This window comes from Lissotriton vulgaris, chromosome 3_1, assembly GCF_964263255.1.
Source record: "Lissotriton vulgaris chromosome 3_1, aLisVul1.2, whole genome shotgun sequence".
Classification (NCBI taxonomy): domain Eukaryota; kingdom Metazoa; phylum Chordata; class Amphibia; order Caudata; family Salamandridae; genus Lissotriton; species Lissotriton vulgaris.
Window position 1 is genome coordinate 1,313,106,085 of NC_141689.1, and position 13,485 is coordinate 1,313,119,569.

General features: G+C 48.1%; 1 protein-coding gene across 4 annotated transcripts in view; it reads left to right on the forward strand.

Annotated features, from left to right (window-relative positions):
• The window catches only part of SEPTIN11 (septin 11), a 964,023-nt gene that overhangs the window by 432,584 nt on the left and 517,954 nt on the right, over nucleotides 1-13,485 (forward strand). For all 4 annotated transcript variants that reach the window (XM_086961789.1, XM_086961791.1, XM_086961790.1 and 1 more), the window contains exon 3: nucleotides 11,960-12,155. In XM_086961789.1, the coding sequence (XP_086817915.1) occupies nucleotides 11,960-12,155 (196 nt within the window). The remainder of the gene's footprint in view (nucleotides 1-11,959; nucleotides 12,156-13,485) is intronic.

Below are 13,485 nucleotides of genomic sequence, written 5' to 3' on the forward strand. Positions count from 1 at the left end.
GCAGCAGTGTGAGGCCTACAGCAGTGTGCGGCGTGCAGCAGTGAGGCGTGCAGCAGTGTGAGGCGTGCAGCAGTGTGAGGCATGCAGCAGTGTGAGGCGTGCAGCAGTGTGTGGCGTGCAGCAGTGTGTGGCGTGCAGCAGTGTGTGGCGTGCAGCAGTGTGAGGCGTGCAGCATTGTGTCCTGCAGCAGTGTGCAGCATGCAGCAGTGTGAGGCATGCAGCAGTGTGCAGCACTGTGTGGCGTGCAGCAGTGTGTGGTGTGCAGCAGTGTTGTGTGCAGCAGTGTGTGGCGTGCAGCAGTGTGTGGCATGCAGCAGTGTGTGGCGTGCAGCAGTGTGTGGCGTGCAGCAGTGTGTGGCATGCAGCAGTGTGCAGCGTGCAGCAATGTGAGGCGTGCAGTAGTGTGAGGCATGCAGCAGTGTGAGGCGTGCAGCAGTGTGAGTCGTGCAGCAGTGTGAGTCATGCAGTAGAGTGTAGCATGCATCAGTGTGAGTAATGCAGCAGTGTGCAGCATGCAGCAGTTTGCGGCATGCAGAAGTGTGAGACCTGCAGCAGTGTGAGACCTGCAGCAGTGTGAGTCCTGCAGCAGTGTGAGGTGTGCCGCAGTGTGAGGTGTGCCGCGGTGTGTGGCGTGCAGCAGTGTGTGGCGTGCAGCAGTGTGTGGCATGCAGCAGTGTGAGGCGTGCAGCATTGTGTCGTGCAGCAGTGTGCAGCATGCAGCAGTGTGAGTAATGCACCAGTGTGCAGCAGTGTGTGGCATGTAGCAGTATGTGGCGTGCAGCAGTGTGTGGTGTGCAGCAGTGTGTGGTGTGCAGCAGTGTGAGGCATGCAGCAGTTTGAGGCATGCAGCAGTGTGAGGCGTGCAGCAGCATGTGGCGTGCAGCAGTGTGCAGCATGCAGCAGTGTGAGTAATGCAGAAGTGTGCAGCAGTGTGAGGCATGCATCAGTGTGAGGCGTGCAGCAGTGTGGGGCGTGCAGCAGTGTGAGGTGTGCGGCAGTGTGCAGCATGCAGCAGTGTGCGGCGTGCAGCAGTGTGAGGCGTGCAGCAGTGTGAGGCGTGCAGTAGTATGTGACGTGCAGCAGTGTGCGGCGTGCAGCAGTGTGCGGCGTGCAGCAGTGTGCGGCGTGCAGCTATGTGCGGTGTGCAGCAGTGTGAGGCGTGCAGCAGTGTGAGGCGTGCAGCAGTGTGAGGCGTGCAGCAGTGTGAGGCGTGCAGCAGTGTGAGGCGTGCAGCAGTGTGAGGCGTGCAGCAGTGTGAGGCGTGCAGCAGTGTGTTCAGTGCAGCAGTGTGCAGCATGCAGCAGTGTGGGGCGTGCAGCAGTATGTGGCGTGCTGCAGTGTGCAGCATGCAGCAGTGTGAGTAATGCAGCAGTGTGCAGCAGTGTGAGGCATGCATCAGTGTGAGGCGTGCAGCAGTGTGAGGCGTGCAGCAGTGTGAGGCGTGCGGCAGTGTGCAGCATGCAGCAGTGTGAGTAATGCAGCAGTGTGCAGCGTGCAGCAGTGTGAGGCATGCAGCAGTGTGAGGCGTGCAGCAGTGTGCAGCGTGCAGCAGTGTGCAGCGTGCAGCAGTGTGCGGCGTGCAGCAGTGTGCAGCGTGCAGCAGTGTGCAGCGTGCAGCAGTGTGAGGCGTGCAGCAGTGTGAGGCGTGCAGCAGTGTGAGGCGTGCAGCAGTGTGAGGTGTGCAGCAGTGTGAGGCGTGCAGCAGTGTGTGGCGTGCAGCAGTGTGCAGCATGCAGCAGTGTGAGGCGTGCAGCAGTGTGCGGCGTGCAGCAGTGAGGCATGCAGCAGTGTGTGGCGTGCAGCAGTGTGTGGCCTGCAGCAGTGTGTGGCGTGCAGCAGTGCAAATCATGCAGCAGTGTGGCATGCAGCAGTGTGAGGCGTGCAGCAGTTTGTGGTGTGCAGCAGTGTGTGACGTGCGGCAGTGTGTGGCATGCGGCAGTGTGTCGTGCAGCATGCAGCAGTGTGAGGCTTGCGGCAGTGTGAGGCATGCAGCAGTGTGAGGCCTACAGCAGTGTGAGGCGTATGGCAGTTTGCAGCATGCAGCAGTTTGAGTAATGCAGCAGTGTGAGTAATGCAGCAGTGTGAGGCGTGCAGCAGTGTGTGGCGTGCAGCAGTGAGGCGTTCAGCAGTGTGAGGCGTTCAGCAGTGTGAGGCGTTCAGCAGTGTGAGGCATTTAGCAGTGTGAGGCGTGCAGCAGTGTGAGGCGTGCAGCAGTGTGAGGTGTGCAGCAGTGTGAGACGTGCAGCAGAGTGTGGCGTGCAGCAGTGTGAGGCGGGCAACAGTGTGAGGCGTGCAGCAGTGTGAGGCGTGGGGGAAATAAATGCACTGAGAAAGAGTGGGGGGAGCACGAGCCGCCGAAAGAGTGGGGGAGGGGATACTCCAGCCGATGAAAGAGTGGGGGGAAAAAAGCTCGAGCCGACAAGAGTGGGGAAAAAAGCCCTAGCAGACGAAAGAGTGGGGAAAGAAATGCACGATCCGACGAAAAAAACATGAGTCAGAGGAGAAAGTAAAATGTGAGCCAGAGAAAGACAGGAAATAAGTAACGAGCCATGTAGAAAAAAAATAAAAGCTCTCGGCAATGCTGTGGTAGGGGCGGGGGAGTGCATTCCTTTCAAGTCTGATGCGGGGGCGGGGGAGCGGCAGCCTTTGAAGTTTGATGCCGAGGCACAGACAAATGGTGGTGTGTGATGTGGCTGGCGATGATGTGCACGTGCATAGCTCACATGAACTGTACGCGATCCGCAGCTAGGTAGACTTTTCTTTTCCGCTTACTATAATCTCACCTATTTATCCCTGCGGGATAGAATAGGCGAGACCTAAAAAGCACAAAGAGAGCGATGGCGACGAGTCCAGGGAGGCAGATTGTCGGGAACAGAGTTGATACCAGACACTGACACAATTGCACAGGAGAGACAGGCCGTCTTGCATTCCTTGTCCAACGAATCTGGCTCCAAAGATGACGATTGAACTGATGCAGGGGTCAGATAAGTGGAAAATGCAGTGCCGGGTGGGTAGTGGGCATAATTCAAGGGAGCGGGGAGGAATCTATGGGTACGAAATGCACCCTACAATCTGGTTTACCAAGGGCACGCGGACTGGTTCTGCGGATCCTGGACTTTCTTGGGGTACACTTACTGTTTTTCTAGTTGGGGTTAGGGAGGGAGGGGGTTCCGGCGTCCAAAGACCATGTACCTAGCGGTTTTCATGCATGCTTTTGCAGACCAGGAGGGAGGAATGGAGGAGCAGGGAGTACAAGGTGGTTGGATTAAACTAGGGGCCTGACTTAGCTTTGAACGCGAACCCCTGAAATGTCCGGAGAGGTAGTGAAGTCCTCATGCTTATTTTCTAGGGGCTCAACAATCCCATTAAAAGAAGGGCGATTCTCTCATGTTTAGAAATTCGGAGGCAGATGTGTGCCTGCTACCGGAGACACACTTTATTGCCCACAGACTGGCATCGAATGCGTTCCAGGGGATTCCTTCAACAGTTCTTTTCCTGAACTTCAGAGACGTAAGCGGTAATGCCATTTTGATCGCAAAAGAGGGAGGTGAAGGATAAAGTGGCGGAAATAAAAGGGAGGTTGCTGGCGTACACAATCCAATTTGGTGACCACATTGTAGTCCTAGGCTCCGTATATGCCCCTAATACCGTACAGGAGAGCTTCATCAGAGTAGCCTTAGCAGAGACCGTGGCCCAGCAAATCAGTATGACGTTAGTAGGGGAGGACCTGAATCTGGTGCTGGATGCGGAAAAAGATAGATCTAAAACTAGTTTCCATTAGAAGAGGGAGCTCTCAAAGGAAGGGAAGAAATGGCTACGGGGAAATGGGTTTGGTAGACATTTGGAGGGAGGCCCACCCCCAATGCAACTCAATATTCATTATTTTCACGTGCCCACAGGTTCTATGCCCGACTTGATTATTTCCTAGGGACAACAGAGATTAACAACATGGTAAAGGACGTGGACATAGATCAAATGGCCCTCTCCGATCATGATGCAGTGACTGTTCAGATACAGATACCACAATGCCAGAAAAATGTGTGATGCTGGGGGCTCAACGAATACATGCTCCATAAGGCGGCAGTGATACAACAACTCGCCAAATTCATTAACGACTATTTAGATATTACCGACTCCCCTGAGGTGGCCGTTACAACACTATGGGAACCGATGAAGGCAGTAGTGCGGAGAGAACTAATAGCTATCTCTGCAGTCAAAAATAAGGACTGCAAAGAAATACGCACACAGTTAACTGTGCAAGTTTGAGAGCTGGAACGGGTACATAGCTGGACACTGGCACCCAGAGTGTGGAGACAGCTTAAAGCTGCGAGGGCACAGTTAGCGAGGTTAGATCTGGACAGGGCAGAATACGCGGCAATTCGATTAAAACACTCCTACTACATCGGGGGGTAGGGCAGGACCCCTATTGGCAAACAGGCTTCGGTACCAAAGACAGCATTCAAAGGTACTCTTGCTAAATAAAACTGTGGGGAGGAAGCTACTGGGGATCAGAAGATAGCTCAGACTTTTAAGGAGTTTTACGAAATACTATACACGAAGGACACAGCGCCTAGACGCGATAGGATGTCGCACTTACAATTGGTTAATGTGTCCAAAATAACATCAGAGCACGCAGACGCTTTAGATGCTACAGTACGGATAGAAGAGGTGATCACCGCAGTCTCGCGACTTAAATTACTCGAATCGGCTGGCCCAGATGGATTTCCCGCACTCATTTATGAAAATGTTTGCCATATTCTAGCCCTGTTATTGACGAGATTAGTTAACTCTTTCGGGGGTAAAGGATTGATCCCTTCAAATATGCTAGCAGTGGCGATGGTGGTGCTGCCAAAACCGGGAAAGGATAAGCAGGACTGGGGTTTGTATCAACTGGTAGCCCTACTCAATGTGGATCTGAAATTATTCATGGGCATACTGGCCACCGGACTAGGTCCGCTTATGCAGAATCTAATAGAATCGGATCAGGCAGGGTTTATTCCAACTCAGCAAAGCCAGGACAATAAGAAGAGGATCCTCCACCTCATAGATAAGGCCCACCAAACGAAATGGATGCGCTTTTACTGACAGTTGAAGCCGAAAAAGCGTTCGATCGGGTGGACTGGAGGTTTTTGGAACAGACAATGGTACATTTTGGATTGGGCGACAGGTTTCAGGAATGGGTGGGCTGCTCTATGGAGCGCCTACAGCCTCAATTAGTGTTAATGGTGTTTCTTCTCGTCCCTTCTTTATTCAAAGGGCTACCAGGCAAGGTTGTCCACTATCACTCCTATTATTTGCACTGTACATTGAGCCCTGAAATTAGATGGATAACATTTGGAGAGGAGTCACATCCAATTAGCTTATTCACAGAAGATATCATAGCAGCATTGGCGGAACCACAAAGATCGTTCCTCGCTTTTTTAGAGGAACTGGAGGTCTTTGGCCAGGTTTCGGGTTTTGTGGTCAATGTGGGTAAATCGCTGATACTTAACTTGAATCCAACAAGTCCTCCTTCCGGGAACGAGGGGGCACAGATCTTGGGTATTAAAGTGGTCGAATCAATCCCATATCTGGGGTTGGAACTGGCAGCGACGATCAATCAAATGCTTAGATTAAATTATGGCAGGTTAACGCAACAAATTAAAAAAGAGCTGAGCAATTGGGGTAAACATTGTCTTTCGCTATTGGGGTGGGTGGAGGCGATCAATTAAAATGACTCTTTTACCAAAGGCCTTATATTTATTCCAAACTCTGCCTGTGCTCCCGCCGGAAGGGGTGATTGCTTCGCTGCAGAGAGAAATCAATCCCTTTGTGTGGGCTGGAGTGCGGCCCGTATGAGAAGGTACCTAGGATAAATGCTACCTAAAAACGGGGGTCTCGAATAGAGAACTTAGTGGACTATTACAAAGCAGCCCAATTGAGATATTTGGTGGAATGGAATAGGCCTGAGTCCGAGAAGAGATGGGTCTTTCAGGACAGAGCACTTGCAGGCATTCCTCTTTGGAAGGTCCTGTTCCTGACGAAGCCGCACAGACCCTAAAGTTTACTGAGATCGCTGATTACAAAATCCGTAATGAAAGTATGGGAAGAGGTGGCTACTGCAAGGAAGCTCACATCATTTCCATCACTGTTGACACCTTTGTTTGGAAATGGTGAGTTCAGAAATGGAAGAAACGGCATTTCAGGCGTGGCATAGCACTCCTTGTAAATCTGTGGGGCACCTGTTTTATTTGGCGGGAATAATCTCATTCCCACAGATAAAGGAGGACTGTGGGGTGCCGGAGATGGAACGGTTCAGAAATATGCAATTATTACATTGGGTCCTTCAACCCGAGATAAGACCACAGGCCAGTTGCCAACTGACTCGATACGAGAAATGGTTAATCACAAAACAGAATGATAAGGGGATGATATCGGAACTGTACAATATGCTTAGACAGTCAGAGTTATTGCTCTCTACACCCAGTCAGAAAAGATGGGCGAAAGAATTGGGTAGAGAGCTATTTGTGATATTTGTGATATTTGTGAGGTTATTTGTAGAGCGCGACGTTCGCTCCGGAGGGAGCATCTTGGTGCTGAAGATTCTGAGTGACCAGTCCTAGGGTTGAAGGGGGGTTTAGATGGCCGCTTTGGAGTAGTCATCGGAGAGGTTGAAAATCCAGGTCTTTAAGAGCTTTCTGAAGGGTTTTTCAAGAGTCTGTTGTCTGAGAGTTTTGGGCAGGCTGTTCCATGCTTTCGTGGCCAGAGAGCTTAAGGTTTTACCGCCCTTAGTCTTCAGGTTGTATTTGGCAGGGAGGATGAGATTGTCAAGGGACGAGCGGAGGGAGCGACTGGGGGTGTAGTGGGGAAAGCGTCTGGAGAGGTATTTAGGGCCGGTTTTGTTGAATGCACGGAAGGCAATGATCAGTATTTTAAAAAGAATTCTTTTATGGAGAGGCAACCAGTGTAAGGAACGGAGGGCTGCAGAGATAGAGGCTCTGCGAGGTAACTTGAGTACCAATCGTGCGGCGGAGTGAAGCACACTTTGAAGTTTTGATAGCGTGTTCTTTTTTACCCCTGCGAGAAGGCCGTTGCAGTAGTCTAAGCGAGAAATTATGAGCGCTACTGTCACAGTTTTCCTGGCGTCGATTGGAAGGAAGTCGAAAAATTTTCTGAGGGATTTGATTATTCCAAAACATTTGCCGGCTACAGTTCTAGCATGTAGATCAAAGGACAGGTCAGAGTCAAAGATGACGCCAAGATTTCTGGCAGATGTAACAGTCTGGGGGGGAGCAGCTGAATCGTCTGGCCACCAGAGGGCTGGACAGAATGAAGAGTTTTTTCCAATTGGAAGGATCTCAGTTTTGCTAGAGTTGCATTTTAAGTGGTTGCGGTCCATCCAGCGGAAGACTTAAGTCAAACAATGTTTAAGGTTGAGCTCAGCTTCAGTGGAATTGTCATCTAGTGGCACGATGAGTTGTGTGTCATCGGCGTACGAGGTGACTGGTATGCCGAAGGAATCAATCACGGACAGGAGTGGAATGAGGTAGATATTGAAAAGGAGGGGACTCAGGATGGACCCCTGCGGTACACCTGAGGAGACCATCTTCTCTTTAGAGTGGAAGGGACCTAGGGCGACAGTTTGTGATCGGTCGGTGAGGAATGACTTTATCCAGGATAAAGCAGAGTCGGTAATGCCAATATCTATCAGTCTACTGATAAGGATGGAGTGGGAAATGGTATCAAACGCCGCCGTTAAGTCGAGGAGGATAAGAATTGAGTTTTTCCTCTGATCTTGTAGCAGTTTGATGGTATCTGATAATTCTATCAGTGCAGTTTCAGTCGAGTGTTTTGGACGGAAACCCGATTGTTGAGGGTGGAGAATGTTGTTTTCTTCCAGGTGGCGTTTTAGCTCTCTGTAGACTAGTTGCTCCGTTATTTTTCCCAGGGCAGGGAGTAGTGAAATCGGGCGGAGGTTGGTTAGATCTGTCGGGGATTTGTTGGCCTATCACAGAAGGAATGGGAAGGGATATACTATAGAGCGAAACACAAAGCTCGCAATGTGGCCAGTATTGAAACTGCTATGAAAATAGCCAAGTACTGGTATCTTACGCCTGCACGCCTTCATAAGGGTAACCCTGATAGGAGTCCTACTTGCTGGAGGGGTTGTGAGGTGGAGGCAACATTAGTACACCTCTTATGGGACTGTCTGACCTTAAAAACTTACTGACCAGCATCTCAGATGATGTAGACCAACTATTTGATACGCAGATACTAAGACTACCAGTGTATGTGGTACTAGGCCTTCCCGATCCGATAACATACCCACTCAAAAGCAGTAGAGGACGACAGATGGGGCTAGCCTCGGAGGCAACTCTTCAAAACATCCTGACACTCTGGGGGACATCAACCCCACCCACTCATGTAGGCTGGCTGCATAGGATATGGTATATCCTGGGTATGAAACGTATTACAGCCTCCCTGACTAGCTCTGAGAATTCTTTTTAGAAAGTATGGAAACCATTTTTAACCTTATTATGAACAGAGTTTAACGAAATTACTCGGCCAAAACATCTGAGAGCGTTATGTGTGACGGTCCCGGAACTGAGGACCCAGCCACCCAAGAACGATTGATATGAGACACCACCGAATTACCAATGCGTGTCACATGAGCATCATTAGGACTACCGGAAGGGGGTAGGGTGGTGGGGGGGTGTTCAAGTTAATCGTTTATTTCGCAGAGAGATGTGTGACACAATGTTGAGATACGCATTGTGATAGAAATGATTATATGTGCATTGTATTAAGAATGTAATTTGAATATGAGAATTCCGAGTTTACGTTGAATGTAAAGCAAAAGAGAATGTATTGCTAAAGGATATTGTATCACTCTCCCAATATTGAAAATAATATTAAAGAGATTTAAACTACAAAGGGAGAAAGAAAACTCGAACAAATGGAAAATGACCTCCAAAATTCTCAAACCATAGTATCACAAGTGGGGTACACCATGCATCGATCTATTTCCCATACATCAATCAAGGAATGCACATACTTCGCAGCAGGGTATTGACACCCTCTGCCCCAAGGGATTGCTCAGTGGATAAACTGGTAACTTGCTTTAATTTTTCCACCTGTTTTGTTGACACCAGCAGTGGGGCATAAAGTGCATTAGGAGTCAGTATCAATGATCTGAGTTGCTTCACCTTGGTACAGCAAGTATGATGATCACAGGTGTTTGAAATGTCGGTACAGCTGCATTGTAAGATCAAGCTATCCCCAGACTTACTAACAATGCACAAATGCCAAATTTACCATCCGTTGATACAATCACTCAATCTAGTGAATTTAGTTCCTGGATTCGTGGAATTTAGTTACCTTAACTTACCATCAGAGTGTAGGACTATTCTTAAGGAGGCACATCACCCCACTACACAAGCATATTATTCAGTAAAGTAGAATTGGTTTGTCCATGAACGTAATTTATTACCCACTTCTCACATTATAAGACATCTTTCAGACCTAGCTTACACTTTCCTTCAAGTTCATTTGACAGCAATATCCGCCTATTTACAAAATAGACAATTCTTTACACTGTTTAAAGTTCTTTTTATCAAAGCATTCAAGAATGGTTTGAAGAGCTTTATCCCACCAAGCGCACTCCTGAGTGCCAAAATGGGATGTTAATAATGTCTTAGCAAACCTAATGGGTCCACGTTTGAACCACTACATTCATGCTCAGTGCATATGTTACCTCGGTAAGTTGTCTTTCTGATAGCTATCTCTTTTTCAGAGTTACAACATGCCTTCTGTAGATGAACCTTTCATTCAAGTTCACAAAGACTAGGTAATTGTGTGTACTCACCCATGCTTTCCCCCAAATGGAGTATCACCTTCTCACCTTAAACAATTGAACTTCCAGCATTCTTTCAGAATTCTCCAATCAGAACAGAAAGAGCAATACACTTTCTAGATGTAAACGTGCAACCTTGTACAATATCAATAGAATCAAACCATTATGCAGACCAAAACAATTGCTGTAGATTTACACTTACACAACTGAGTAAACATATTTCTGAAGGGGACATAGCAGAAGGATTGTGCGATGGATACAAGTCGGCAGATATGTGTAGGGCCGCAACACGGTCCTCTGCACATACATTCACAAAGCATTACTATTTATGTATGTAGATGTATACTTATCTATTTAGTATTTGTTGTATTTGTGAACCTAGCAAAAAGGCAGCGGATCACTGTCCGGGTTCAATCATTGATTAGAGTTTAAAAAAAAAATAGGTGGGATAGACTATTTGTTCACTGTGATGTAGTTTTCTTTTAAGAGCTGTTGTTCCAGGTTCTCAGTGCATAAATGCAATGGGAGAGTTTAATGGCTTCTGGGCTTTAAAAGTGCACGAGGCACCAGAGGTGGTGAGTTTTTCAGTCTAAAGGGCGGGCCTGTCGATTGTTTTGGATTTGTGCAGGATGCAGCTGTTTTTCTTTTAAGATGGGGTGAGCTGGCAAGGCAAGCTTGTGGAATTCTATCAGAGCATGGTAATATAGTCCTATTTCCTCAGTCCTAGCAGGGCATCCCCATCCTACCTAGATGCACTGAGACGCTAGGCGTGACGAGTATGCCTAAACGTGGATCCTGTGCTCACTGTAACACAGGACTCTAGCTGCACCCTACTGATGAGGCCAAATAGGCTGAAATTAGCCTGTAGTTGCTAGTGTTCCCATTCAGAGGGGACCTGGCCTAAAAGCTCAGACTGGACGGTTCCTATTGGAGCAAGACCAAGGCTGCTTTGCATATGAATGGTTCCTGTTTGGGAAGGCATGGTGGGCAAAAAGCAATGGCTGAGATTGCGATCTGGAGTAATTATCAGTAGCTGAGATTAATTTAAGAAGTCCACTTATAGAGTTTTTGTTTTCATGTTTGATTATTTGACATCTAAAGTTGACATAAATGGTGTCATTCTTTTGTGATTAACATCATTCGCCTACTCGCACTCACCAGGTTTCAATAATATCATCCTTCCAAATGCCTTCTTACCTGTGGAATCCCTCAAAGGCTACTCACTGAACCTCATCAGCAGTCCCAGGCCCCCAGTCCACACCCAGGTGTACCACATGTATATCGACCGCACACAGGTGCAGCTCACTCTGAAGAGAGCATCTTGGGAGGTTACCTTTTGCTGTCCAGAGGTTTACCAGCCACAGGTGTAGTCATTCATGGGATGTAGCTTGCGCTGTCATTGGGCTGCCAAGCTGCTTTTCCCCAAATCAGTGCCTTGAAGGTGCAGAGGATAACGATGATTGTATCTGGAGTTGCCTGTCTGCAGTATCGACTTAGGTTCCAAGAGGAGTGAATGCAAAGCGTGGCTGCAACTTGTTCGACCTCCCCGACTGTCATGAACCAAAGACCCACATGCGGCTTAGGTCAAGTGTAGTGCTTAGACGGGCTTTGACAGAGGAAATCTCATTCAAGGGCCCGAATCTCAACTCTTCAAGAGTGTAAGGGGCACTTTGCTCCTTTCCCATCATTGGAAGCCATCTATGCAAGTATAATGCAAAGTCCTGTTATGCGTTTGGCTCATATCCGAATGTCAAAGAAGTAGGTATGGCTAGGTGAGAAGTAGCTGCATCTAGCGGCAGGAGCACCCTCCCCATCTCTCCACATTTACCTAAGGGTGTCAGCAGGACAAGTGCCATGTTTATTTACTCCATGAAGTCTCCTTTGGGCTCACTGTTTTACACATCTTTGTCACCCAACATTAACACTTAAGAGGCAAGCTCACATCCGCTCAGTGGTTTGAATAAAATAAATCAACTGCAGAAAAGGACCGATTGTTAGCTTCCTAAACGAATTAAATGAAAAATAATAATTGGTAGACATGGTTGTAAAAAAAGAAAGTGACAGTGGAAATATTGAAATAATAATGCGTTTAATTTGGGAATTGAAGATCTGGTCTTCCTCTGACAGGTGAAACGGGAATTGGTAAATCGACATTAATGGACACAATATTTAACACCGAGTTTGAGAGCCACCCCGCATCCCACAATGAGCCTGGAGTGGGACTGAAAGCAAGAAGTTATGAGCTGCAGGAAAGCAATGTCCGCCTGAAGCTCACCGTGGTTGACACCGTCGGATTCGGCGATCAGATTAATAAAGATGACAGGTAAGACTTTCTGCTCCTGCATCCTGTTGCGAATGGAATGACCAACATCAATATCATTTAGTCGTATCTGGAAAATCTTTTTAAAATGTTTTTATTGCAAGTTTATTTTACGTACAAAATGTTTCCTTGCACGGGATAGTGATGCCTGTATATGCATTACATTAACATCCGTATCACATTTGCTTCGTTCGGCTTTTTGGGGTATCTGAGAAGAAGAGCAACACATAACAGTAAACAAATGTTTTTAGACTAAACACTGCCTAATCTGATCAGGAGGAACAGGGGTGTTACATGAGCAGCATACATGTCAGAGGCCCATATGATGTTTCCATGTTCGTGTGTCTCATGTTTATTTGTTTTACCACTTGGAGCAGACGTATTTTTCAGTCCTCCTATTTTGCATCTGCTTAAGGTGGGCGCTCATATGGGGGAGTGCTAGATCCCTAATAAATGCATACTAAAAGCCCAGGTCCTCTGGTAGGTAGCGGTCAGTTCTACCAGATTTCATTCAGACTCCCTCCTGCTCACACCATTCGGCTACATCCCTTAGGCATCTGGTCACAATCTGGCCTTTTCGGCTCAGGCAGTGTATTGGTAGTATTCTTCTGGCCAGTAGTAAGGTGAGATCAATCAGATTTTTCAATAATGCACTTTTTGTATGATAAGATCCAAAGTGCCAAAATCATCGGTTGCTGAATGCCCTCTTAATGCCGGAGAGCGCCTCCTGCCAGTGTTTGTCCTGGAAGGACCCAATGAAGTCAGTGTTTAGGTCTCGCCTGGCGAAAGCAGCTCATGTGCTGATCACGCCAGAGAGGACCTTTTGGAATCGATTCTCCACGTGGGCTCATGCACGTGCCTGCATGGACAAAGATGGCTGCTCTCGCCATCTGTCCAAAGTAGACCGCATGCGCGTGTCCGTGGGACAGTGGACAGTCCGTTGCCATCTTGTTCACGCAGGCTTCCTTCAACTCTGGCTCCGTCAAGAGATGTGCACAGCCTCACGCATGGCGGTGTACTTTCACTTTAAACACGGCGTGCTTTCACTTTAAACAGTGCACGCGCGCGCGACGGACCCAGAGTTGAAGGAAGCTGGCGCACAACATCTTCAGTTCAGGCCTTAGCATAACACAGAGTGCGGCAGAATGCAAGCCCGACCAGCCAGGACATAATTAAAAACATTCAGTTACTCTAATCTGCTTGGGCCTAAAAACTGGTTCTCTCGTACTTATGTTAGACGCTACTTATGTTAGATGCTATAGTAATCACGTCGTTTATGAGACTCTGTGCTATCAACACTTTCTACTGAGGCGTTGTATTGACCTCGCGCTCA